This window comes from Pelodiscus sinensis, chromosome 30, assembly GCF_052426305.1.
Source record: "Pelodiscus sinensis isolate ZL-2025 chromosome 30, ASM5242630v1, whole genome shotgun sequence".
Lineage (NCBI taxonomy): Eukaryota > Metazoa > Chordata > Testudines > Trionychidae > Pelodiscus > Pelodiscus sinensis.
This window is the reverse complement of record NC_143081.1, coordinates 16000841-16027771: the sequence shown is the minus strand read 5'-3', so window position 1 is coordinate 16027771 and position 26931 is coordinate 16000841. Positions and strand designations below refer to the sequence as shown.

The following is a 26931-nucleotide window of genomic DNA, read 5'->3' as shown; positions in this document are numbered from 1 at the left end:
GTGTTCCCAAAGCAGATGTCCTCTTTATTTTGTCAGCAGGTTAACTCACAGACAGGGCAGAATAATCCCCGGGGTTGGCCGGGAACGTGAGGCCGTCTGGCCTCATTCCATACTTGGTGTTTGTTTTATTACAGGGACGCTCTTATTGGGGGGAGGAGCATGCTGTGTATTGTAGTAACTGAGTGAGGGGACTAGGGCTCAGCCCAGCTGTCTGGGCAGGTGCTAGTGAGTTCTGTGCCACGGAATAAACGGACACTTGCAACCGCTCAAGCTCTCTGTGTTTCCAGCCTGGGCTCTCCCAGCTGCCTGTCTCCCCTCTGCTCCCTTCCAGTCCCACGCTGGGCTGGCAGGGGGCAGTGGGTGAAGAGTCGATGGACCCTGGCAGAGCCCAGCTCTCTGCGGGACGTGTCCCTGCACCCTCGTCTCTGCCGCTGAGTTTCCCCTCCCCTCTGCATCCCAGAGAGGGGCTGGTGTCTCTCTGGGAGCAGGAGATGGGGGGAGCATAGCCCCGATGGGCTGGGAATGGGGACACAGAGGGCACCCACGCCGCTCGCTGAGGTCACCCAGTGGCTCTCAGGGCACACGGCCGTGTGGGGCAAGTGCCCCTGGCCTCCTTCATCCACGTGGCCCCTGCAGGGTGGCTGTTTCTCATGTCGCGAGGGTGGGGAGGGAAGAGGCGTCAGTTTCCTGGCTGCGTGTGGCCTTGTTTTGCCGATCAGAGACAGAACGTCCCGGTCCCAGGCTGCCCCGGCCTTGGCGGGGTCTCGCTGCACCGTGCGCAATCGGCGGGATTGTGCAAAGCTTCCCTGCCTCTCCCAGCCCGCTGACCCGGCCCCCGTGCGACGCGCCCCAGACGTGAGACAGGCCGGGGGTTGCCGGGTCACAGAGCCGGGCTTTGGACCAGGCCAGGGCAGGTCTGACCAGGTGACGTCGTGGGTTTGGTTGAATCCTCCCTCCTGCCAATTCCCCCCAGCTGGGCTCTCCTGCCGGAGCGATGTCTTTGCACTGGGTGGGCTGGTTTCACAGCACTTCACGCTGCCTCAGGGTCAGCACCTCCCCCTCCCCACTCTCACCCCAGTCCCTCTGCGGGTAACCCACCCCCGTGGGGTTCGATTTCCTCTAGGGGGAAGGGAAACTCGGACACGCCGGAGAGATTGACCCACATTCTTATTTCTTGCCGGCGTTAAGCAGAGAACGGGGCCGGCTTTAGGAAGTGCGGGGTTCGATTTTCTCTAGAACCACGGGAAACCCGGATTCTTCTCCCCGAGCCCATTGGATAGCAGAGCCGGACTGGGTCGTTCTAATAATGACCGATTGATCACGTGCTGAGTAGGATTCCTAAAGTGCCCGATGCCCCTATTTGGGGACATCTCAAAGCGCTGGGGAGGGTGGGAGGGTGGGGCAGAGGGAGCTGGGGGGTCGGCCCCAGGGGTGCTGGTGCGGGTGGGGCAGGAGAACCTGGGTCTCCAGTTGCTCTGTGGGGCCGGGGCTGAGGGGTTGACCGGGGGCAGGGGCCGCACCTGGCAGAGCCCAGCTGTCTGCAGCATGCGCCCCCACCACCCGTTGCTGCTGCTCAGTTTCCCCTCCCCTCTGCACCCCAGTGCCGGCTCGGGGTCTATCTGGGTAGCCAACCCCAACGCACCGTCACACAGGGATTGGCAGGGAAGGGCGCAGGACTTAGGGGTGCTGGGGTTGCCAGTGAAAGGGGAAGCCGGCCAGCTTGTGTGGTGCCAGCCGCCTGTGCCCCCCGCTCCTATTGGGCCCCTCGCTGGGCTGGCAGGGCGGTGGGTGGAGGAGCCGGGTGGGCCAGGAGGACGGGGAGCAGCCGTGAGTCAGGGCTGGGCTGGGTCCACTCCCCTGGTCTGGGCTCTCCCCACAGGCTGCGGGAGCATCACTGGCCGGCAGCCGAGGGCCCTGCCTGTGACGCTGGCAGGGGGCCGATGGGCGTCAACCCGCCTGCCTCTGCCGATGAGTTTCCCCTCCCCTCTGCACCCCAGTGAGGGGTCGGGGTCTCTCCAGGGGCAGGAGATGGGGGGAGCAGGGCCTCACTTGGCTGGGAATGGGAACATGGGGGGCAGCCCTGCCACCGGCCGAGGGCGCCCAGGGTCTCTCGGGGCACACAGCCGCCTGGCACACGTTCCCCGTCGCCCCCTCCGTCTGTGCGGCCCCTACAGGGGCTGTAGCTCGTGTCACCAGCCCAGGGTGGGTTCAGCGGCCCCGGGCCAGCTGGCCCCAGGAACCGTCCATTTCACCTGCTCAGAGCTGGCGAGGGCCCCGCCCCATGGCCCCAATGGGGAACTGCACCCGCGATGTTTCGGTGCAGCCCACCTGCGTGTCAGGGCCTGTGCTGCCCGTTCCCACCTCTGCCCGGCCGGTCAGGCCGCTGTCGCAATGGGCAGAGCCCAGGCCGTCCTGCTGAGCCGAGAGATTCCTCAGTTTCCCTTCCCACTCCTCTTCCCCCGCACCATGCTGGGCCCTATGTAAGTCACTCCGGGCCGGGTGGATGCACCAGGACGAGGTGCAGGTCGGATCCGGCGCCAGCCCAGACACAAGGACTTGGTGAGTTGCTAGAGATCCCGTCCACGAGAAGAGAGGCAGCGTGTGCTAGTGGTTAGAGCAGGCAGGGCTGGGCAGAAGGGCGTCTAGGTGCTCTCCGGAGAGGAGGGGTTTGTGCAGCCCCTGGTCCCGCAGTGGCCAGATCTCCAGCGGGTTTGGTGCCGTGTGGGGAACACTGGAACTGGATTTGTGGTGGAGAGCAGGATAAAGACGCTCTCCACACAGCCTGGGGGCAGCCTAGTAGATTCAGTGCGCTCCAGCCCCATGGGCGGATAGTGGGGGCGGATTGGCACCGGTGCGGGTTCCACACTGCAGTTTGACAGCTGGACCCAGGCAAGCTGGGGACCATAGATTGCCCTTGGGATGGAGGTTCCACACCCCTGCTCCAGGGTGTTTGGGGCAGAGTGTGTGGGAGGGGGGGGGGGAGACAGGGGCAGGGTTGTACCTCGGAGGGGGCAGGGAGGGGGCAGATCCAGCCCGCTCTGTCTCCATCCATCCCCCCTCTCCCCACGGCAGGTGGATCCAGGTGCACGACATGGCCCCGGGGGGACCCCGCCCCGCGCTCCTGCTGCTCCTGGTCCTGCTGCCGGCCGGCCTGGCCCATTTCCTTGCATTCCGCAGCTCCCAGGAATTGGTGTGGAAGCACGTGGATTTCCCCAGGACCAGCCCCCCGCCCGGCCAGCCGTACTGCGACTACCTCATGTGGCAGCGGCGCTCCCGCATCCGCGGCTGCAGACGCAGCTTCACCTTCGTCCACGCCGAACCCATCCAGCTCTACAGCCTCTGCCGCTGCTACGGCCGGTGCCAGCCCATGAACAGGACAAGCGTCAGCAGAAACCCCGTCCCCACCACCACCTGCCGCATGGTCCCCGGGCTGGGGCGCTGCTCCTACGTGGGCCGGTTCGAGAGGCGCAGGATCCGCGTGGCCTGCAGCAGCTGGAAGCCCGTGGACGTCCTGGGCACCGTGTAGAGCCGGGCGGGGCCGAGGCCCGGGAGAGGGTCCCTGCACCCCGCTTAGCTCCCGGGTAGCCTCTGCCCTGGGGTCTACCCTGCCCCCTCCCTGCCCTGCTGGCATGAGTTCCCCTCCCTGAACATCCCGCTTCTCCCTTATCCAATGGGCCGGCAGCTCGGGGCTCTGGGGGTTCTCATTCTGGGGTCTGGTGTCCAGCGCCCCCCGAGGAACACAGCTGGTGCCCACCCCCCTGCTGGCCCCAGGACTCTCAGCCGGAGCCCAGCGCCCGCCGAGCGGCTGAAATCTCCCAGGAATTTGCTTTGGGGGCCTCATTTGAGTGTCCCAGGGCAGATCCAAGTTCCCATGAGCCCTGGTTGGCTGCCCCTTCCCCGCCCCGCCCCCGCTGTGCCCATTAGCCCGCACAGCCTCTTCCCCTCCCTTTCCTTGAAGCCGAGCATGGGGGAAGCTGCTGCTTCACTGAATTATCTTGCTTCTTCTGGCAATAAAACCCTTTTGTGCACACGCAGCACGAGGGGCGAGTTCGAGTGTGTGTGGGGGGGGCAGAGTCTCGGTTTCCCAGAGGGAAGGGGGTCGGGGCTCAGCCTTGGGGCAGGGCTGGGGCCTCCCATGTGCCCTGTGGACAGAGCCGGGGGCATTTCAGTCCAGGCACCGGCTGTGGCCGGTGGAACCAGAAGCCCCTCTGCCCCCCTCCCCTGCAACAGGAGACCCATGGGCCCCCGGTGGGGCGTCTCTGCCACAGGAACCCGGGGGGTGGGAGTGTTTCTGGGAGCTCTGCTGAGAAGGTCAAACCAGGGCAAAGAGCCCGGAGATGCAGCCACTTCCCGCCTAAGCCTGGGAGTGCATTGCTCTGAGGCCCCAAACCTCACCCAGGGACCTCCGGATCGGCCCCGGTTCTCCAGAAACCCCTGAGATCCCCTGTTCCCTTGTGTGCCAGACAGCCCCCCATCCCCACATCTCCTCGGACACCCCAGCACTCCCTGTGCTCCCCCCCAGCCACACCACACACAGGTGGGAGGTTATAACCCATCTCCCCAGCGCCCCTTCCTGTGTGCTTCGGATTATTTCTGATCCACGGAAAACCAGGGCACTCCACGTAGACATACCGACTTACTCATTTTCTGCCAGTGTTAAGCAGTTGATACATCTGTTTACATTTTTCAACCCTGGAAAACAATGACTACACGATTGAAACCTTAAACACTCTTAATTGTAGAGCACTAAACAAAGCACAAAGCAAAGCCAAAGCAATCACTAGAAGGTCTATTGTAATACAATCATTGAGCCTCGTTCACTTACACGCCACCCGTCTGCCGCCCACAGTACCCGGCGGGAGGTCGTGGCCCCTCGGAGTCCCACCCGTGGGGACGCTGGGCTCTGGGGTCGCCGGTGTGACGGGCCCCTCACTTCTAGTTACAAGGGCAGGCGCTGTGGGTCCCTCCTGCTCCCTCCCCCCGTCGATTATTCTCACTACGCCCATTGGATAGCAGAGCCAGACTCGGTCGCTTCCCAACGGCTGACGTGTGGGGTGAGGTGCCTGGTCGGCCCGTCCTAGGGGGACATCCTGCTACTCAGGATCTAGCCAATCTGCGTGCTTGGGAACATCCCGGTCCCAGGCTGCTCCCAGTCTTGGCGGGGTCTCGCTGTACCGTGCTGTGACGGCGCGTTGGGGTTTCCCCGTCTCCTGCACCCCCGAATGGCACGGACAGACTCCGCCATCTGGTAGAACAGAGGGAGTTTATTGCTTCTCCAGGATACAGCACAGCACAGATGTTATCTGGTTCCAGGGCAGGCCTAGGATGCCTCAGCCCCCCTTGAGATGGGGGAGCCTGGGCCCCTAAATCCCAGCCCCTTTCCTAGGCTGTCTCCTCCATGATCCCAGACAGAAACTAACTCTCTTCCAGCCCTCCCCCACAGCCAGGAGCGGCATCCACCTTCCTTTGTTTCTCCCCATGGGGGGTGGCTGGTCGGACAGGTTGAGAGACCCCTTTGCATAATGACTCACCCCTGCCCTGCTGGGCCGTGCTGCAGCCAGTGGGGGTCACCCACAGCCCACTGCCCAGCACAGCAACCAGCAAGGTACCAACACTACGTCACACGTGCCCAATTGGCGTGATTGTGGAAAGCGTCTCTGCCTCTCCCAGCTCTCCCTCAGGGCCTCCCGGTGGCAATATCCATGGTTGCTCAAAGGGTCTCCTTTGCAGCCGGCCTGTGCCCCCCAACCCGGCAGGAAGGCCTCCCCTTTCCTCTCCACAATGGTATGGAGGACACACGACGCCGACACCACCTCGGGGATGTCGTGCTCCCGCACGTCGGGGCGGGTCCGGAGGCACCTGAACTGCGCCTTGAGGTGGCGGAAGGTTTGACGAGGTGACCCCGCGCTCCGGCCCGCAGCCAGCTGTGACTGCGCCAGCCAGTAGAGCAGGAGGGTTTATTGGTTCTCAGAGAGACAGCTCAGCACGGGCTCCTGAACCCCCTCGTCCTGGACCTCGTCTGCTTCCTTCATGCTTCCCCCAGGCAAGCCTGTCCCTTTTCCCAGCAACTGGTCACTCACCCCCCCAGGAATCCGCACCCCTTCCTTTGTTCAAACTCCTTCCCTGGCCAGTTGTAAAGCTGCTGGGTCATTGTCTACCTGTGTTGGCTCAGGAGACTCCACCTCCCGCTGGACCCTGCCCAGACACCGAGCAGCAGAGGGTCAGAAAAGCAGACAGCCCCCCCACTACGGCACAGACGGCGCATTCCTCATGCATGCCAGTCCGGCAGAGGTGGGATTTTAAAGTACCGGGCCGCTCGAAGACTCGGGGCGCGGATGGGGATGTGGGTCCCATCGACGGCTCCCCCGCGGTTCAGGAACACCAGGGTGGAAAATCCGGCCAGGATCGGGTCCAGGTCTCCTGGGCGGATGACCCTGCGCAGCAGGATGGAGTTGATGGCCCTCACCACCCGCAGAAAGAGACAAACACACCCAAGAGAGGATGAGAGGGAGTGCCTGAGCCCTTGGGAGGTGCCCTCCCCCCAAACACCGGAGGGGCCACCCCCTATGTGCCCACCCCCAGGAGCAGGGCTGTGTGAGGGCAGGATGGCACAAATCCATGGCGATGGAGCATCCCCCTCCCCCAGACGCACCCCCAGGTGACTCCTGCAGTGCCCCAACCCCCCTTTCCCTAGGGTCCCCCTTTCCAGTACTGAACTCCCCCCCTGCAGGGACTGCAGCCGAGAGAGCCCTACTGCATGAGGAGAGCCCCGACAGTGGATTTCCCCGTGCCGAACTGGTTGCCCACCGACCGGTAGCTGTCGGGGGTGGCGAGCTTCCAGACGGCGCTGGCGACCCGCTTCTCCAGGGGGTGGCGGGCCACAGGTGGGTGTCACGTCTCTGGGGGGCAGGGACGAGCCAGGCACACAGCTCCAAAAAGCTGGCCTTGGGTTTGCAGAAGTTCTAGAGTCATTGCAGGTCGTCCCAGCACTGCAGGACCAGCCGGCCCCACCAGTCGGAACGGGTGTCCGGCCTGCAGAAACAATTCTCCACCGTGGAGTGCGGTGGCACGGGCCTTGCTCCTGCGCACAGGGAGACGGTCTCAAGAATGAGCTCAGGTGTGAGCTCGGTCAGGGCCATGAAGGCAGACGGCACACCGTGCAGCGTGGCCACGTGGGCCCATGGCATGCCCAGGGGTGCCTCCGGCTCCACGGCACAAAGACAAATGCTGTGGTGTCCAAAAGAGCGGGGCAACCAAAGCAGGCGCTGCTGGAGCTTTGCTGTCCCTTGCAGAGGTAGGCAAGTCCACAGTAGAAGCAGAGACATGTCTGTCCAGGGGGGTCCCTTTAAGCCCGTCTCACACTAGGCTGTGGCGCCAGCACCGGGAAGCAACTGGAGACCTGCAGCCCATCTGGAACTGGTCCCGGGTGGCCTTAGAAGCCAGAGAGCGTCCAATCAGTGATGACGCTCTCTTTCGACAGAGCAGATCACGTCTTCGATGCCCGTCGGCAGTGCGGACGCTCTCTACCGGGAGACGTTTTTACTGAAGAATTCTTCCGGAAAAGCGTCTTCGGAAAGAAGCCTGCAGCCTAGACATAGCCAAGCCCATTGTATAGCAAACCTGGACTTGGCCTTGTTGTGCTTGAAAGAAGCACCCGGGATCTTTTTCAGAGGGAGAAGGCAACACGCCACATTTACTGACCATCCACAGATCAATCCATACGTATCATATGCAAGTGATACATCACACTCGTGCACTCTCACACACACACAAGCACACGCCGCCTTGTTACCAAAAGTAGCTTCCTCTAACTGCACTGGCCAGGGGAGTTAGATGGGGCAGATGTGGAGTCAGGCTTCTGTGGATCCCATCTGGATCCATGCTCCCATGTCGACAAGACGAAAACACAGGGTCCTCTGCAAGATGCCTCCTATTTATCCTTCTCATGCAGCCCGTTAGTCATCACCTCGCCTTTCCTAATGCTGCTCCAGAGAGAGTTCTTCCAAGGGCAGGCACCTGCTGCTGGACCCCCACGGCCCCTGTCTGTCCAGTCCTCTTAATGAGCTCACTTTGCAGAGATTGGCTTGGATCTGGCTCCCAGACCTTCTCCACCCTGGCACCTGCTGCTGGAGGTGCTCCCCTTCCATTCTCCAGTCACACCTCAGTCATTTCAACAGGGCAGTCAAGGAAAGGGGAGAGCTCAAAAGACATTTTTTCTTACAAGATCTAGACATATAAAAAGGAAAGTTTCTCTTACTACAAAGTTAAAGGAGAAACGTTCCGGAGAGTCTATAAGAACACTTAGCAAAGACATAGCTAAAAGGACAAGATCTTAATCCAAAGTGATATGAGAGTGATAATATTACAGGGATTTCTCCACATGGTTTCCCAACGGGTGATGTGTGGGGTGAGGTGCCTGATTGGCCCATCCTTGGGGGACATCCTGCTACTCAGGATCTTACCAAACTCTGCGTCTGGGTTGAAGTTTCCTGGCTCTGTGTGTGGTGTTATTTTACCGATCAGAGACCTAACGTCCCAGTCCCAGGCTGCTCCCGGCCCTGGCAGGGTCTCGATGTACCATGCCGAATTAGCATGATTGTGCAAAGCGTCCCTGTCTCTCCCAGCTTCCTCCCTGGCCTGCGTGTGATGTGCCCCAGATGTGAGACAGGCTGGGGCTTTGCCAGGTCACAGAGCCGGGCTTTCGACAAGGCCAGGGCAGGCCTGACAAGGCCAACATAGTCGTTTTGGTTGAATCCTCCCTCCTGCCAATTACCACCCCGGTGGGGCTCTCCTGCTAGAGCGATGCTCCTTATTTCTAATTAGAAAAAAGAAACAAACTTTTATTACCAAAACAAAGCTCTGTTGCAAGCACAGTAAATTGGCTGGATGGAAAGAGCCACCATTGCTATCTGCACTCATGGAAAGTCCCTGGCTGAAGGGCCAGTTACAGAAGAGAAAAACCAATTATCCAGCTCAGGCATGATTTCCAAATCCCCCAAACAAGGAAAACGACAAACCCTGAGGGACGAGCTGAACTTTCCTACTCACACATTCCAAGAAGTCCGTGAGTGGAGAGAGACGCGTCTTCCACCTTCCTCGATCTCTGGGAGAAACTGCTCTGGTCTCAGACAAGGGAGAGAGAGAAAACCTCTTTTCCAGCATGAAATTCCTATCTGCACTGCTATTGACTGACCGCCCGACACATGGGCGAGGGACATGTGTTAACCCCTTAGTCACTGGATACTGGCCAGCACCCCTGATGATGACACCCCTCCTGTGCCGTCGGACTCAGTGGGCTGGATTTCACAGCACTTTGAGCTGCCATCGTCACATGCCCCTGAGTTCAGCACCTCCCATCCCCACTCTCACCTTATACAAAAACCTGTCGGAGAACTCTTCAATCTCCCTGGACACACAATGGCAGATTTAAAGGTAGCCATCCTGCAGCGAAAAATCTTTTTAAAAATATCCCTCACTTAAGTGGATAAAAATGGCCACCGTTTATGCTGACTCAGCACTTTGTCGGCAAAAAGCAGCAGTTTAGAGGGGGATCGGCCGAGAAAGAATGCCTTTATCCACAGATCCCTTAGGCCTCCTGCAAGCAGGTTTACAGGATGCCTAATCTGCATCCTTCTGCCGACAGAGGGACACAGTCTAGACGTACCCTGAGTGAGGTGACTAGGGCTCAGCCCAGCCGTCTGCGCAGGTGCTAGTGAGTTCTGTGCCATGGAATAAATGGACGCTTGCAACCGCTCAAGCTCTCTGTGTTTCCAGCCATTTCTTCCTAAAGGGCGGAACTCCACACGATAGAACAGGCGTGTTTGCCCACCAAGCGCTGTCTCGTGGCTTCTTCCTGATCCGCTTTCAGAGGCGAGTGGCCGGACATTCAGCCCAGAAGAAGCAGTTTCCCAGAATGGTGATGGTATTAGGGGTGCAGGGGTTGGCAGTGAAGGGGGCAGGACATGGGGCACAGGAGGTGTGCAGGGCTAAGGAATGAATGGTGCTGGTTTTAGGGGTGCAGGAGGGTGAAGGGCTTGGCAGTGAAGGGGGCAGGATTTAGGGGTTCAGGGATTGGCAGTGAAAGGTGCAGGAGGGGGAGCAGGCCAGTCCATATGCACTGCCAGACCCCTGTCCCACTGCCCCCGTCAACCCCTCCGATGGACTAGCCAGGGGCGGTGGGTGGAGGAGCCAAGGGGTCCAGGAGGATGGGGAGCAGCCGTGAGTCAGGGCTGGCCTGGCTCTGCTCCCCTGGCCTGATGCTCTCCCCACAGGCTGCGGGAGCTACCCTGGCCAGAACCTGAGGGCTCTGGTTGTGGGGCAGGCAGGGGGCCATGCACCTAATTTACAACCTGTGGGTGCCCCCGTATGTCTTGAGGCCTGGCCAGGGCTGGGGCCTAAGCTGGACACCAGAGCGAGCGTGAAAACTGTTACAACGTCTGACAAATTGAAACAATTGTGAAAAACAGCTTTACTTGTTCTGGGACATGTCGTTACCCCCCCCTCCCCCCCAGTTCTTCTGGGCCTTCCCCAGGCCGAGAGAGGAGGGGCAGGGCCAGACAAGCTACATACAGGCCAGGCCAAGCCCCCAAACTAAGCCTGACACCAGGGGTGCTGGTGAGAACATGGGGCAGGAGGAGCTGGGGGTTCTCCCTTAGGGGTGATGGTTGGGTGCAGGGATGGGGTAGGGGGTCTTGGGTGGTTCTCAGGGGGAACTGAGTCTCTAGTTGTTCTGCAGGGCCAGGGCTGAGGGGTTCACCTGTGGGTGGGAGCCTTGCCCTGGCAGAGCCCAGCTCTCTGAGTTTCACATCCCCACACCCCCATCTCTGCCTCTGAGTCTTTCCTCCCCTCTGCATCCCAGAGAGGGGTTGGTGTCTCTCTGAGGGCAGGAGATGGAACGAGCAGGGCCCCAATGGGCTGGGAATGGGGACACCGGGGGCAGCCAGGCCACTGGCTGAGGTCACTCAGATGCTCTCTGGGCACACGGCCATGTGGAGCAATTGCCCGTGGCCCCCTTCATCCACGCAGCCCCTGCAGGGTGGCTATTTCTCCTGTCGCAAGCCCCGGGCGGGTCCCGGGGTCCCTGGCCAGCTGGCCTCAGGTACCGTCCATGTCACCTGCTCAGAGCTGGCAAGGAGGTCACCAGCCACATCCCTGGTGGGAACCGCACCCGCGACGTTTCGGTGCAGCCCACCTGTGTGGCAGGGCCTGCGCTGCCGGTTCCCACCTCTGCCTGGCCAGTCGGAACGCTCTTGAAATTGGGGTCGGCAGCCTGAAGGGCCTGTCACTTCGGGTGTCTCTAGACTACATGCCTCTGCCGACAGAAACAGGCTACCCGACATAGTCAATGAAGCGGGGATTTAAAAATGGCCTCCGCACTGTGCCGGCTCCGCTGGTCAGCGGCACAGCGCGCGAGTCAAGACGCGGATCGGTCGACGGGGGAAGCCTTTGTTGACTGCCCTGTAAACCTCGTTTCATGGAGCATTAGGGACGGGTCAACAAAGGCTCCCCCCGTCGACCGATCCGCGTCTTGACTCGCACGCTCTGCAGACGATTTTTATTGTAGCACCCGTCTAGATCTATGTCAGGATCTAGCCAAATTGGGTGCCCGGGTGGCAGTTTCCTGGCTGCGTGCAGTGTTGTTTTGCTCATCAGAGACAGAACGTCCCGGTCTCAGGCTGCCCCCGCTCTTGGCGGAGTCTCGCTGCACCGTGCCCAATTGACGTGATTGTGCAAAGCGTCCCTGCCCCTCCCAGCTCCCTCCCCCAGCCTGCGTGCGATGCGCCCCAAACGTGAGACAGGCCGGGGGTTGCTGGGTCACAGAGCCGGGCTTTGCACAAGGCCAAGGCAGGTCTGACAAGGCAACATTGTGGGTTTGGTTGAATCCTCCCTCCTGCCAATTCCCACCCCACTGGGGCTCTCCTGCAAGAACTGATCAGAAAAAAGAATCGTTTCTTACCTAAACACAAGCACATTTTCAAGAGCAGTGAATTGGCTAGACGGAAAGAGCCGCCATTGCTAGCGAGACTCAGGGAGAGCCCCCGGGCTGAAGGCTCAGTTACAAAAGAGAAGAACCAGCTATCCAGCTCAGACATGATTTCCAAATCCCCCAGCAAGGAAAACAACAGACTAGTTAAACTTCCCTCTACGCACCCCTCACCTCCCTCAGTCCCTGGGAGAGACTGCTCTGATCTCAGACAAGAGAGCGAGAGAGAAAGCCCCTGTCCCAGCCTGAAATTCCTACCTGCACTGCTATTGGCTGACCGCCTGACACCTGGGCTAGAAACATGAGTTAACCCCTTAGTCACCGGGTGCTGGTCAGCACTCCTGATGATGACACCCCTCCTGTGCCGTCGGACTCGGTGGGCTGGTTTCACAGCACTTTGAGCTGCCATCCTCACGTGCCCCCGGGTTCAGCACCTCCCATCCCCACCCTCACCCCACAATCCTTCTGCGGGTAACCCAGGGGATGAGCAAACCCCCCGGGATGTTTGGGCACCGCAGAGATCTTCAGCCGGGGCACAAGGAGCGTTGGGGGACAGCGAGTGGGGAAGCCAGAACATCCCCTGAGGAAGGGAGAGCGAGAAAGAAGGAACAAGAGAGAGAAGCCACCGGTGTAAGCAGGCCAGTTCCTGAGGGCTGGGCAGTGCCGAGATACATGGACGGGAGACGAACACACTCAGCAGTGACAATATCAAATCTAACTTGGCACTGATAAGGAATGGTTGGGCTGCAGCCCACAGACCCTCGCGGTTGGGTGCCGAATCAGGCGCTGAGGGCGTCCATGTCTGCCAGGTGGATGCTGTCAACGGCCTGGACCAACTGCACAAGGAGACGAAGAAAGCGAGAAGCGCAGGGGTGCCAGAGCACCTGCGAATATAGCCCCCAGCCCGCCGTCCTTCTCCCCCTCCCCCCACTCATCAGGAGCACCCCCCAATCACCAACCTCCTGGCAGGGCTTTGTGGGGGGGGACAGAACAAAGTGCCTGGGGTGGGGGTTTGCACCCCCCTCCCTCCCCTTGCCCTGAGGAAGCCCGTTCTGCCGTTCCCCCCCCTCTCCTGGGACAGTGGCCAGGGAAAGGAGCAGGACTTAGGGGTGCTGGGGTTGGCAGTGAAAGAGGAAAAGGGGGAGCCAGCCAGCTTGTGTGGTGCTAGCCGCCTGTCCCCCCGCTCCCATCCTGCCCCTCCCTGGGCTGGCAGGGCGGTGGGTGGAGGAGCCGGGTGGGCCAGGAGGACGGGGAGCGGCCATGAGTCAGGGCTGGGCTGGGTCCACTCCCCTGGCCTGGGCTCTCCCCACAGGCTGCGGGAGCTACCCTGGCCGGCAGCCGAGGGCCCTGCCTGTGACGCTGGCAGGGGGCCAATGGGCGTCCACCCCCCGCCCTGCCGCTGAGTTTCCCCTCCCCTCTGCGCCCCAGTGAGGGGTCGGGGTCTCTCCAGGGGCAGGAGATGGGGAGAGCAGGGCCTCACTTGGCTGAGAATGGGGACAGGGGGTACAGCCCTGCCACCGGCCGAGGACGCCCAGGGCCTCCCAGGGCACCCATCTGCCAGTGCCCCTGCAGGGGCTGGTACTCGTCTCGCCCTTAGGGCGGGTCCTGGGGCCCCTGGCCAGCTGGCGCTGGGTCCTGTCCATGCCACCTGCTCGGAGCTGGCATGGAGGCCCCCCCATGCCCCGGCAGGCGCCGTGCCCGCAACGTTTCGGTGCAGCTCACCTGTGTGACAGGGCCTGCGCTGCCGGGCGCGTCCTGTGCCTGGCCAATCTGGCCACTGACGAAATGGGCAGAGCCCAGTCTGTGCTGTGACTGGAGAGCTTCCTCAGTTTCCCCTCCCACTGCTCTTCCGCCACACCCAGCCGGGCCCTATATAACTCACTCCAGGCTGCACAGCTGGGTCAGGACGAGGTGCAGGTCGGATCCGGCGCCAGCCCAGACACAAGGACTTGGTGAGTGGCGGGAGACCCTGCCCGCCGGGGGAGAGGCAGCGTGTGCTAGTGGTTAGAGCAGGCAGGGCTGGGCAGAGGGGTGTCTAGGTGCTCTCCGGGGAGGAGGGGTTTGTGCAGCCCTGGCCCCGCAGCGGCCGGATCCCCAGCGGGTTTGGTGCCGTGTGGGGAAAACAAGAACTCCATTTCCGGCACTGAGAAGGAGACAGACGCTCCCCACACAGAGCCTGGGGGGCAGCCTAGTAGACATGGGGAACTCCAGACCCGTGGGGGAGAGTGTGTGTGTTTGGGGGGCCGTGGAGCACCAGTGCTGGTTCCCCAATACTGGGGGAGCTCCGAGCCTCCAGGGCCAGACCCAGGCAAGCTGACGTCTGTATCCAGCCCCTGGGACAGAGTTCCCCACCCCTGGCCTTGAGCATTTGGGGCAGTGTGTGGGGGGGGGCAGGGTATGGCCCGGGAGGGGGCAGATCCGGCCCCGCGCTGTCTCCATCCATCCCCCCTCTCCCCACGGCAGGTGGATCCAGGCGCACGACATGGCCCGGTGGGGACTCCGCCCCGCGCTCCTGCTGCTCCTGGCCCTGCTGCTGCCCGTCCTGGCCTGATTCTCTGCATCCCGCAGCGCCCAGCAATTGGAGGGGAAGCCCGTGGATTTCCCCCAGAACGTACCTCCGCCCAAGCCAGGGGCCCTGTAACTACCTCACGCGGCAGCGGCGCTTCCTCCCCGGCACCTGCAGACGCGCCGTCCCCTTCGTCCAAGCCGATCCCAGCAGCTCTCTGCCCCTGCGGGGCCGGTGCCAGCCCTCGAACAGCCCATGGCTCTGCAGAGACCCCGTCGCCACCTCCGCCTGCCGCATGGTCCCCGGGCTGGGGCGCTGCTCCTACGTGGGCCGGCTCCCTGGTATCCTGGTTGGGCTGCCCCTTCCCTGCCCCCCCCCGCTGTACCCATTACCCCGCACAGCCTCCTCCCCTCCCCCTCCCACGGGCTAAGGGGCTGATCCCGGGGGAAGCTGCCGCTTTGTTGAATTTTCTCGCTGCTCCTGCCAATAAAACCCTTCCCTGCGCACGCAGCACGAGGGCGAGTTTGTGTATGTGGGGGGACCAGGGGGGACAGGGTCCCTGGGTCCCAGAGGGGAGGGGGGTCGGGGCTCAGCTTGGGGGCAGGCCTGGGGGAATTCAGCCCAGGCACCTGCTGTGGCTGGTGGAATCGGCAGCCCCTCTGCCCGTCAATAGCAGGAGACCCATTGGCTCCCGGGGGGGGAGGGGGGCGTCTCCCAGGGACCCGGGCGGGGGGGGGGGGGGTGCCCAGGGCTCCACTGAGAGGGTCAAACTGGGCAAAATGCCCAGAGATGCGACCACTTCCCGCCCAAACCTGGGGGGCCTCAAACCTCACACGGAGACCCCCGGCTCCCAGCTCCCCAGAAACCTGACGAGCCACCCCCGAGATTCCCTGTTCCCCTGGGACCCCTCATCTCCCACCTTACACAGGGGAGAGATTATAACCCATCCCCCACCTCCCCTCAGACACCCCAGTGCTCCCTGTGCCCCCCAGCCCCCCCTCACACAGGGGAGAGGTTATAACCCATCCCCCACCTCCCCTCACACACCCCAGTGCTCCCTGTGCCCCCCCAGCCCCCCCTCACACAGGGGAGAGGTTATAACCCATCCCCCACCTCCCCTCACACACCCCAGTGCTCCCTGTGCTCCCCAGCCCCCCTCACACAGGGGAGAGGTTATAACCAATCCCCCACCTCCCCTCAGACACCCCAGTGCTCCCTGTGCCCCCCAGCCCCCCTTACACAGGGGAGAGGTTATAACCCATCCCCCACCTCCCCTCAGACACCCCAGTGCTCCCTGTGCCCCCCAGCCCCCCTTACACAGGGGAGAGGTTATAACCCATCCCCCACCTCCCCTCAGACACCCCAGTGCTCCCTGTGCCCCCCCAACCCCCCTTACACAGGGGAGAGGTTCTAACCCATCCCCACCTCCCCTCAGACACCCCAGTGCTCCCTGTGCCCCCCAGTCCCCCTTACACAGGGGAGAGGTTATAACCCATCCCCCACCCCCCTCAGACACCCCAGTGCTCCCTGTGCCCCCCAGCCCCCCTTACACAGGGGAGAGGTGATAACCCATCCCCCACCTCCCCTCAGACACCCCAGTGCTCCCTGTGCCCCCTAGCCCCCCTTACACAGGGGAGTGGTGATAACCCATCCCCCACCTCCCCTCAGACACCCCAGTGCTCCCTGTGCCCCCCAGCCCCCCTTACACAGGGGAGAGGTGATAACCCATCCCCCACCTCCCCTCAGACACCCCAGTGCTCCCTGTGCCCCCCAGCCCCCCTTACACAGGGGAGAGGTGATAACCCATCCCCCACCTCCCCTCAGACACCCCAGTGCTCCCTGTGCCCCCCCAGCCCCCCTTACACAGGGGAGAGGTGATAACCCATCCCCCATCTCCCCTCACACACCCCATTGCTCCCTGTGCCCCCCAGCCCCCTTTACACAGGGGAGAGGTTATAACCCATCCCCCACCCCCCTCAGACACCCCAGTGCTCCCTGTGCCCCCCAGTCCCCCTTACACAGGGGAGAGGTGATAACCCATCCCCCACCTCCCCTCAGACACCCCAGTGCTCCCTGTGCCCCCCCAGCCCCCTTACACAGGGGAGAGGTTATAACACATCCCCCACCTCCCCTCAGACACCCCAGTGCTCCCTGTGCCCCCCAGCCCCCCTCACACAGGGGAGAGGTTATAACCCATCCCCCACCTCCCCTCACACACCCCAGTGCTCCCTGTGCCCCCCAGCCTCCCTGACACAGGGGAGAGGTTATAACCCATCCCCCACCTCCCCTCAGACACCCCAGTGCTCCCTGTGCCCCCAGCCCCCCTCACACAGGGGAGAGGTTATAACCCATCCCCCACCTCCCCTCAGACACCCCAGTGCTCCCTGTGCCCCCCAGCCCCCCTTACACAGGGGAGAGGTTATAACCCATCCCCCACCTCCCCTCAGACACCCCAGTGCTCCCTGTGCCCCCCAGCACCCCCTCACACAGGGGAGAGGTTATAACCCATCCCCCACCTCCCCTCAGACACCCCAGTGCTCCCTGTGCCCCCCAGCCCCTCCTCACACAGGGGAGAGGTTATAGCCCATCCCCCACCTCCCCTCAGACACCCCAGTGCTCCCTGTGCCCCCCAGCCCCTCCTCACACAGGGGAGAGGTTATAACCCATCCCCCACCTCCCCTCACACACCCCAGTGTTCCCTGTGCCCCCCATACACAGGTGAGGGGTTATAATCTGTCTCACCAACTTCCCTTGTCATATGTTTCAATTTATTTTGGTTCCAAAGGAAACCAGGACCCTCCAGAGGGACTTTCCCACTTTCTACTTTATTGCCAGCGCTAAGGAGTCAATACAGTTGTTTACATTTTACAAGCCTTAGAAGCAATGGCTGTGCCATTTAAACCGTACATACGATCAGTTCGAAGGGAATTAAGAGCCCGTAAAGCCGGTCCCAGAAGATCTGCTGAAATACAGTGACTAAGCCACTTTCGCTAACACTTCGCCCATGTGTACCCCTCAGGACGTGGTGGTCCCTCGGATTCCCACCCGTGGGGCGCCGGGCGCTGGGGTTGCCGGTGTGATGGGCCCCTCACTTCTAGTTCCAAGGGCAGGAGCTGTGGGTCCCTCCTGCTCCCCTGTGACGTGGCGGGGGCGCTGTCCACACTTGCAGTCCTGAATTCACTCTGCTGTTGCAGCCACTCCTTGCTGTACGGTGTGTGTGTGTGTGTGTGCATGTGCGTGCGTGTGTGACTCTCCACAGGAGCAGGGAGGGGCTGGGCGTGACTCACTGCACACGAGTACAGGGCCCACACACCCGAGGTCCAAGCACAGAAGAGAAGAAGTCCTGCACGGGGAAGGAGACAAAGGACAGGCAGGGCTGACCCCAGACTGGTTTCATAGCAAGGCCTGCGCCTTAGGGCTCGGTGGGCTGCATTGAACAGCACTGCAAGCTGCCATCCTCGCCTGCCCCTACATTCAGCACCCCCCTGTCACATTACCGAATTGGAGGGAAGCAGCCAGATCGCTGCTGCACCCCTAGGTGGGGGTGTTGGCCCCAGAAATTGGTATAAAAGGAAGCCATGTGGGGTATTGAATGGGAGCTTATTGTTTGCGGATCTTATGTACGCTATTTATGTGAGTGTATAATGTCTGTGTGTGTAGGTAGGAATCTGTAATCTGTGTGGAAGCTGAATATTTCTCTGAATGTGGTTAAGCATGGCTATGGACAGGCTGATTAGCCAGGCCCTGTGGGACAATGGCACTTGATGGGCCAAGGACACACCGAAAGAATGGGGGTTTGTCACCTGAGAGCAGCCAGCAGGGAACACAGAGATTGGCCTCTGACCAGGTGACCTGCTGCATACAAGAAGAGGCCAGGAAGGAGGTATAAAGAGGCCATGTGGTCGATGCCATTTTGTTCTCAGCTCAGCACTTCATCCCAGAGGCAGCACTGCAGGGATTGAAGAGCCCGGAAGACCTGTGAACCCATCCTGATCGTAGGATGTGCAATAAGAACTTTTAAACCAGCAGCTGTACATCTCTGCTAGAGCCTGCATCAAGGACTGGGAGATTCGGTGCATGTAACGTACTATTCTTTAACAACCTTACTGTCATGCTTTTCTTTCTTGTGTTAATAAACCTTTAGTTGTTAGATGCTAAATGATTGGCCCAGCGTGATTTGTGGGTAAGGTCCAGAGGGTAAATTGACCAGGGATCTGTGGCTGGTTTCCTGGAACGGGACAGGACTTGTTCGGGGTAGGTGGGATTGGGTGCTAGGACCCCCCACCTGTGTATGAGGCCCGGGGCCATCTGGGGCACGGATATTGCTGGGGTGTCGGAGGGGTTTTGCTCGGGAGGCTTCAGGCAGGCAGCTGAAGCGCTCTGTGGGACTGGTTTGTGGCCTGTTTGGAGAGGTCGCCAGTCTGGGGGCTGTAAGGAGCCCCGGATTTGAGCAATTCGCCCTGAGCGGACACCCTCAGCTGTGCCCAGACACGGCCTGGTCCGTCACACCCTCATCCCCACTCTCACCCCACAATCCTGTGGGGAATCCACGGGGTGAGCAGTCCCCCGGGGTGTTTGGGCACCGCAGGGATCTTCAGCGGGGGCACAAAGAGCGTTGGTGGGGAAGCCAGAACGGCCCCCTGAGGAAGAGAGCGAGAGAGAAAGAAAAGGGGGGAGAAGCCACCGGCGTAACCAGGCCAGCTCTTCATGCTGGGGTGTGGGTGACTAGATCTATGAACGGGAGCCAAACACACAAGAGTGCCCATTTGAAATCGAACTTGGAACTGGTGAGGAACACCAGGCAGGGTCAGGAGGCCTAGAGAGAGACACCGGGATGGGGAGAGATCTCAGCCATCCATGGAGCTTGCATGGATCGGGGGTCCGAGCTGGCGCTGGGAGCCGGGGGCCCAGGGACAGGGGACAAGCAGGGCCGAGCCCCCTCACGATCTGGCGGGAGAAGTTGGAGTCTCAATGGGTCTGACGCGGGTTTCACATCCTGGCACCAGAGCCGGTTTCCCTGGGCAAGGGGGGGTTGTGACGGACCCGGCGGGGTCCACACTAGAGGAGGGAGCGGGACTCCCCCTCCCTCGGGAGAAACCGCGCACCGCAAGCGGCGCGCCGACCGGCATCGCAGCCCCGGAGTTGGGGCAGCAGCAAGCCCAATCCGGGGCACCCCGCCGGGAGCGGGGGAGGGCGCGGACCGCGCGGAAGCAGCCAGCCCGCCCGCCCCGGCTTGCGGCTCTGAACGGGGCACGGGCCCACGCTGGGGCAAGGGCGGGGGCGGCGGCAGCGCACGGGCGTGGCGGAACGCCCAGACGTCACTCCCCGGCGCCCATAAAGGTGGCGACCGGGCAGACGGAAAGGGGGGCAGGAGCGAGGAGGTGGCGACCCTGGCTTCCAGGGGCACCAAGGGCTCGGCCCCCGGGGCGACCAGGAAGGACGGAGTCGGCAGCTGGCGGCTCGCACTGGGACGCACCCGGAGACTTCAGCGCGGTGAGTGCACCCCGATCGGCCCCACCGCCGGGGCGGACAAGCAGGGAGTGGAAGGAGCCCGAGGCAGGGCCCTTTTGGCGCCCGTGGGCGGAGGAGTCGAGGGCTGCCGCCCCATCCGCCGTGGAGGGCGACGTTTAGACGCCAACTCCACTTAGGGCCTCGGGCTGGGACCCGGTGGTGAGGGAGGGCCCGGGTCCCCCACTCCCCCGCCCTCCCTGCAATCCTCAAGAACTGGAGGCTGGGTGAACTGCACCAGCCGCAGAACCTTCTAAGAGCCGGGACCCCAACCCCTTTTTTCCTGGACACGCCACGACCAAACCCCCCCTCTCCGGCCGGAGGAGGGGGCCTGAACTCGGGGTTCACCGAGCCCTCTCGGCCACCTCTGGTCGGGAGGTGATCGCCCCCCCCCCCCACAATAGACCCTGCCAACAAACCCTGGGGTTAGGGACAAGGAGAGTAACGAAGGCGGTGGGTCCGCAGAGCCCCGCCCCTGGCTCTGTTCGAAGCCAAGAAGAGGGGGCGCGAGGCGCTCGCACCCGTAAATCCGCCACAGGGGTGTTTTTGCAGGGAGAGGGGGACACTGGGTTTGTCCCTGGGCATACGGAGGTGACACAACAGAGACTGGTCACGCCCGGCTGGGGGGTGCCCCAGGAAGGAGCTCACAACGCAACGGGGCAGGCTCAGTGCTGGGGGGCCAATAGGATCCAATCTAGAGCTGGTCTGACAACGGCTCGTTTGGGGGGAGCCGGCCTGGGTTCATTAGCCTCTGGAGCAGAGATTTCCCATCATGCCGTGCTTCTCCCCTTTCGCTATCCCAGAGTTCAGTGCGGTCCCTGCTCTGGAGAGCTGGTCTCCACCTGTCTGCTAGTGGGGAGGTCTCTCTGCCCCATCCCCAGTGCAGCTGAGTCTGGGGTGTGTCTCAGCCCCATCGCCCTTGTCTGGAGGGCTCAGCTGGGTCTCCCCGGCCTGTTCCCTGCTTTGTCTTTGGTTCCAGCAGCGGCTGGGGGAGGGGGATGGTTTCCCTGAGTGTCACTGCCTGGCCCCCCATGAGCACAGGGCTGGCAGGTAGCAAGTCCCCCTTCCGGCTCCCTCCTCCCTCCACAGAGGTTTTCACCACCCCTCCCTCTCCCATCTCCCCCCTCCCAGGCTCTCCCCAGTTCTGTGACCCCCCACAGCGAATCCAGAGCTCGGAGTGTTCCCAAACCAGATGTGTCCTTCATTTTTTCAGCAAAAAATGGGTCAGGGAAGAAGGGAGGGGTGAGTCAATCAATTGTGAAGAAGATGTTAGTATAAAATAAAAGAAATATTGAATAAAATATGCCTAGCATCAAGGCTTAAGTAATTCTGTGATTCCGTGAGCCTCTGTCATATTAGCTGGTGATGTTTTCACGTATATTTCATTTGCAATTTTAGAAATATCCAAACATTGACTTTAAGTATTCTCTGGCTTGTGTCTTGAAAGCACTTGTCACATTACCGAATTGGAGGGAAGCAGCCAGATCGCTGCTGCACCCCTAGGTGGGGGTGTTGGCCCCAGAAATCTGTATGAAAGGGAGCCATGTGGGGTATTGAATGGGAGCTTGTTGTTTTCTGATCCTGTGTACACTGTTTATGTGAGTATATAATGTCTGTGTGTGTAGATCTGTAATCTGTGTGGAAACTGAAGATTTCCCTGCATGTGGTTAAGCATTGGGCAGGGCCGAGCCTGTGGAGCCTGTGGACATGCTAATTACCTGTGGAACAATGGTTCTCAATGGGCCAAAGACACACCCAAAGAATGGGGGCTGTCCTGAGAGCAGCCAGCAGGGAACACAGAGAGGCTGAGGACCAGGTGACTTGCTGCATGCAAGAAGAGGCCAGGAAGGAGTATAAAGAGGCCATGTGGTCGATGCCATTTTGTTCTCAGCTCAGCACTTCATCCCAGAGGCAGCACTGCAGGGATCGAAGAGCCCGGAAGACCTGTGAACCCATCCTGATCGTAGGATGTGCAATAAGGACTTTTAAACCAGCAGCTGTAACATCTCTGCTAGAGCCTGCATTGAGAACTGGGAGATTCGGTGCATGTAACGTACTGTACTTTAATAACCTTACTCTCAGGCTTTTCTTTCTTGTAATAATAAACCTTTAGATATAGATTCTAAAGGATTGGCCCAGTGTGATTTGTGGGTAAGGTCCAGAGGGTAAATTGACCAGGGATCTGTGGCTGGTTTCTTGGAACCGGACAGAACTTGTTCGGGGTAGGTGGGATTGGGTGCTAGGACCCCCCACCTGTGTATGAGGCCCGGGGCCATCTGGGGCACGGATATTGCTGGGGTGTCGGAGGGGTTTTGCTCGGGAGGCTTCAGGCAGGCAGCTGAAGCGCTCTGTGGGACTGGTTTGTGGCCTGTGTGGAGAGGTCGCCAGTCAGGGGCTGTAAGGAGCCCTGGATTCGAGCAATTCGCCCTGAGCGGACGCCTTCAGCTGTGCCCAGACACGGCCCGGTCTGTCACAGCACTGATGCCAGAAAAACTCTTTTCCTGACATAAAAGGTAAAGGTTGTGTAAGAAACACAGGAGAAGCATCTGTGCCATTCTGCCGTGGGATAGTGCAGTGAAAAGGTTTTGCTGTTTATAGGACATGTTCAAAGGGGTGTGTAATTCATTAAACATGGTTACTCATCCATCCGTGTGTTTACATTTTGCCTGTAGGTCTGTTGAGCACCTGGCGAGATGGTAATACATTTAAAGCATTTCTTACCGAAAGCTTCCTGGGTTACACAGATTTAACACTTGCAGGCCAACGGAGCCCTCAGTTCACAAAGTCATAATCCAGATGATCCAGGTCCATAAAATAAAAATTGACATTTCCTTTCTAAACCAAAGTTGTGGGCAATACACTTCCCCTGTGGAAATGGGCAGTGGTTATTGAAAGCGAAACTCCAAGCGTCTCCAAGAACTACACCCATTCCCTTAGCTGGAATGTTTCTTTTTTTCTGAAATCTTCGGGGCTTTTTTTCGGAAATTGACCATTTGACTCAAAAGCGGTTATATGTTGGTCAGGACACCCGCTGTATGGCTGTCAGGCAGCGGTAGGGGAGGGTACTATGCACGGCAAGCTGTTCAGCACACTTGTAAAAGTTAACGTGAAAGCTCTTTATCCAACCAAACTCTAAGTACTAAAAATCAAATTTAGACAGCGTGGGGTCCTGATCCCAAAGCTCAATTGACCAAGATCTGTGGATCCTGCCGACTACGCCACTGTGACGGACCGGGCCGTGTCTGGGCACAGCTGAGGGTGTCTGCTCAGGGCGAATTGCTCAAATCCGGGGATACTTACAGCCCCCAGACTGGTGACCTCTCCACACAGGCCACAAACCAGTCCCACAGAGCGCTTCAGCTGCCTGCCTGAAGCCTCCCGAGCAAAACCCCTCCGACACCCCAGCAATATCCATGCCCCAGATGGCCCCGGGCCTCATACACAGGTGGGGGGTCCTAGCACCCAATCCCATCTACCCCGAACACGTCCTGTCCGGACCCAAGAAACCAGCCACAGATCCCTGGTCAATTTACCCTCTGGACCTTACCCATAAATCACGCTGGGCCAATCCTTTAGCATCTAACATCTAAAGGTTTATTATCATAAGAAAGAAAAGCACGAGAGTGAGGCTGTTAAAGAACCATACATTACATGCATCGAATCTCCCAGTTCTCAGTGCAGGCTCTAGCAGAGATGTTACAGCTGCTGGTTTAGTTCTTGTTGCACATCCTAGGATCTGGATGGGTTCACAGGTCTTTCCGGCTCTTCAATCCCTGCAGTGCTGCCTCTGGGATGAAGTGCTGAGCTGAGAACCAAGATGGAGTCGACCACATGGCCTCTTTATCCCTCCTTCCTGGTCTCTTCTTGGCTGCAGCAGGTCACCTGGCCAGCAGCCTATCCTGGCGTTCCCTGCTGGCAGCCCTAAGGTGTCGATCACCATTCCCCAGGTGTGTCCTTGGCCCATCAAGGGCCATTGTCCCACAGGGCCTCACTGATTAGCATGTCCATAGGCCGGGCTCTGCCCACTGCTCAGCCACATGCAGAGAGACTTCCAGTCTCCACACAGAGTACAGACCCCTAACGCCACACACAGACACTATTCAGACCTATGAAGAGCAGATGCAGAATCAGAAGAAAGCAAGCTCCTGTCTCACTTGTCCTGCGCCCATGACCCGGCTGCTCCCCTCACAATCCAATAACGTGACAGTGGGGCACTGGGGAAGGCTTCATTGATTCCCCTCCCCCAGCACTGTCTGTCGGTGCCCATTGGCCAGTTTCCAGCCAATAAGAGCTAAGAGTTTGTGCTGGGTGTGGGGGCGGAGAGCCGCAGGGTGCCTGGGGGGGGGGAGCGGGTGGCCCGCGGGCTGCATGAAAAGGCTTGGCAGGTCGTATCCGGCCCGCGGGCCATACCCCGGTCCATACGCTGTCCACGGCAGGGGAAGTGACGGAGCCCCTGGGCCCCAGAGCGGCGTGGAGGTGATGGGGGAGCGGCCGCCCCGTGGCCCCGTCAGATCCGGCTCTCGGCGAAGTGCACGGGGTGTTCGTGCTCATCGCGGGCCAGGACGAGCGTGCGGGAGCCGCGGGCCGCCCAATAGTGGCAGTTCTCCAAGGACCGGCCGCCGTGCAAGGTGCAGATGGGGACCTGGAGGAGGCGCGGGCGCCCGGCTGACATGCTCCTGGCCGTGCAGACGGCTCGGACGTCCTTGTGGCTTCCGTGGACGAAGGTGTTAGTCTCCTTGCAGACCCTGGGCCCCGGTCCTGTCTCCGGTCCGCCTTCAGCATGTAGCGCATGCGGTCGGTGCAGTAACGGTCGTCGTGGCCCTTGCAAGAAGCGCTCGTACTGCGCCTGGCTGGTGCAGGCTCACGCCAGCAGCAGCACCACCATCTACAGCAGCAGCCGAGGGGCGGCTCTCAGCCCCATGGCGCCTGCCGGAGGGCCCTCAGGGCACAGGGAGAGACGGGAACCTCAGAGCCGCCGTGCAGAGGCAAACCACGACCTCCCGAGGCCCGGGTCTGTCTCTGACAATGGCCCGAGCTGCGCGTCAGGCAGAGTGCACAGAACCGGGCAATTATCCACCTGCGTCTGGCCTTCCCGCGGTCGGCAGTGGGAGAGTTAGGGGCACGCAGAGAATGGTGTGGCATCCCCACCACCCCAGCAAAGAGCCTGTCCCCATGACATTCCCTAGTTCTCTTTGGAACCCACTCACACTCTGGGCCATCAGAAAATCCCAGGGGCAAGGGGTTCCCCAGGTTAACTGCATGTCACACAAAAAATCCTTCCTTTTGTTGGTGCTAAATGGCTGCCTGTGAATGGCAGGGGTAAATAACAAAGCTCTGTTTACTTCTTCCCCTCTGTTGGTTATATTATAGACCTCTATCGTACCCCCTTCTCCCAGAGGTGTCGCTTAAAGTGCATGGGGCTGGGGGACTTTGTCAGAGGCTCTGAGAGCCCTGGGTACACCGTGTCATTGGCTCCCCCTTTGTCCACACGCTGCCAACCCCCCCACAGAATTCGCGTAGATCGGTGGGGCAGGAGCTCCCTTTATAAAACCTGTGTTGACTCCTGAACAAATCCTAGAAACTGGAACAGGCAGAGCCCTGAGGAGACACCGAGTCCAGCCCCCTGCCCAGAGCAGGACCAGCCCAACTCCACCATCCCGGCCAGGGCTTGGTCCAGCCGGGACTGAAACACCCCTGGGGACGGAGATTCCACCCCCTCCCCAGGGAACCCAGCCCAGCGCTTCCCCACCCGCCTGGGGAAAGAGTTTTTCCTAATGTCCAACCTAGACCTCCCCCACTGCAACTTGAGCCCATTGCTCCTTGTTCTGCCACCTGCCCCACTGAGAACAGCCTCTCGCCAGCCTCTCTGGACCCCCCTGCAGGGAGGTGCAGGCTGCTCTCAAATCCCCCCTCACTCTGCTCTTCTGCAGACTAAACAAACCCAAATCCCTCAGCCCCTCCTCGTAGGTCATGTGCTCCAGCCCCCCAATCATTTTGGTCGCCTCCGCTGGACCCTCTCCAATGCGTCCACATCCTTCCTGTAGTGGGGGGCCCAGAACTGGACACTCCAGATGTGGCCTCCCCAGCGCCGAATAAGGGGAATAATCACTTCCCTGGATCTGCCGGCACCGCTCCTCCTAATGCCGCCACTGAGCCGTTCGCCTGCTTGCTTCTCTCTGTGCCCGATAATTCTCTGTTGTGCTAGAATTTCAACCCAGCTTGCCTGGTGCCGGTAATGGCCGGGCTCACCTCTGGCTCGTTAGCAGGTGGCTCGTTAGCAGTCTTTGCGGCACTCACAGCCTGCCAGAGCCGGGCCCAGAGGCGGGGGTTGGCTGTGCGCCACGGTGGGCAGCGCAGACTCTGCCTGTCTGGGCAGGGACGGCGCTGCTGGGAATTCTCCTCCCAAAGGAACAGAGCCCTAGAGCTGGCCGGGCCCTCGAGAGGCAGCGAGCCCCGTCCTGGCAGGACCAGGCACCGTCTCGCCCACCCCCGGCTGGCGTTCCCCTCCGCAGACATCTGAGCATCCTGCTCTGCCCGAGTCCCACTGCCACACCCAACCCCCTGGTCTCAGGGCCCCGGGCAGCCCCCTCATCTTACCCCCCTGCCGGTGAGCTCGCTGCCAGCCATGGCAGGGGAGGAGGCCGGCCGGCCGGAGGGGGGCTCTTCTCCCGCACAGCCAGCGCCCTGGACGGCGTGAGCCAAGCGCTCAGCCGGCCGGGCGGATCCGTCCCTTGGCAGGCCCTCTGGAGCCAGCGCCCTCGGCACCCTGCCCTTGGCAGGCACAGAGACCCATTTGTAACACCCCCACACCCGCTCGCCTCTCGCCTCTCCTCCCAGGCCAGGGGGCAGGCCTGCGGTTCTGGGACGCCCTTCTGGGCGGGAGGCTGGAAAAGCGCAGGAGGGCGGATAGGAGCCACACGCAGACTGCCAGGGC

The 26931-nt window shown here is 60.9% G+C and overlaps 1 protein-coding gene across 1 annotated transcript; it reads left to right on the top strand.

The window, feature by feature from the left end:
- The first annotated feature begins 2494 nt into the window (after positions 1 to 2494).
- Positions 2495 to 4001, top strand: LOC149521283 (ribonuclease homolog). Its single transcript, XM_089774469.1, has 2 exons — positions 2495 to 2559; positions 3073 to 4001. Exons 1-2 carry the CDS (start codon positions 2504 to 2506, stop codon positions 3524 to 3526), a joined length of 510 nt encoding a protein of 169 aa, XP_089630595.1. The 5' UTR covers positions 2495 to 2503; the 3' UTR covers positions 3527 to 4001.
- Positions 4002 to 26931: the final 22930 nt, after the last annotated feature.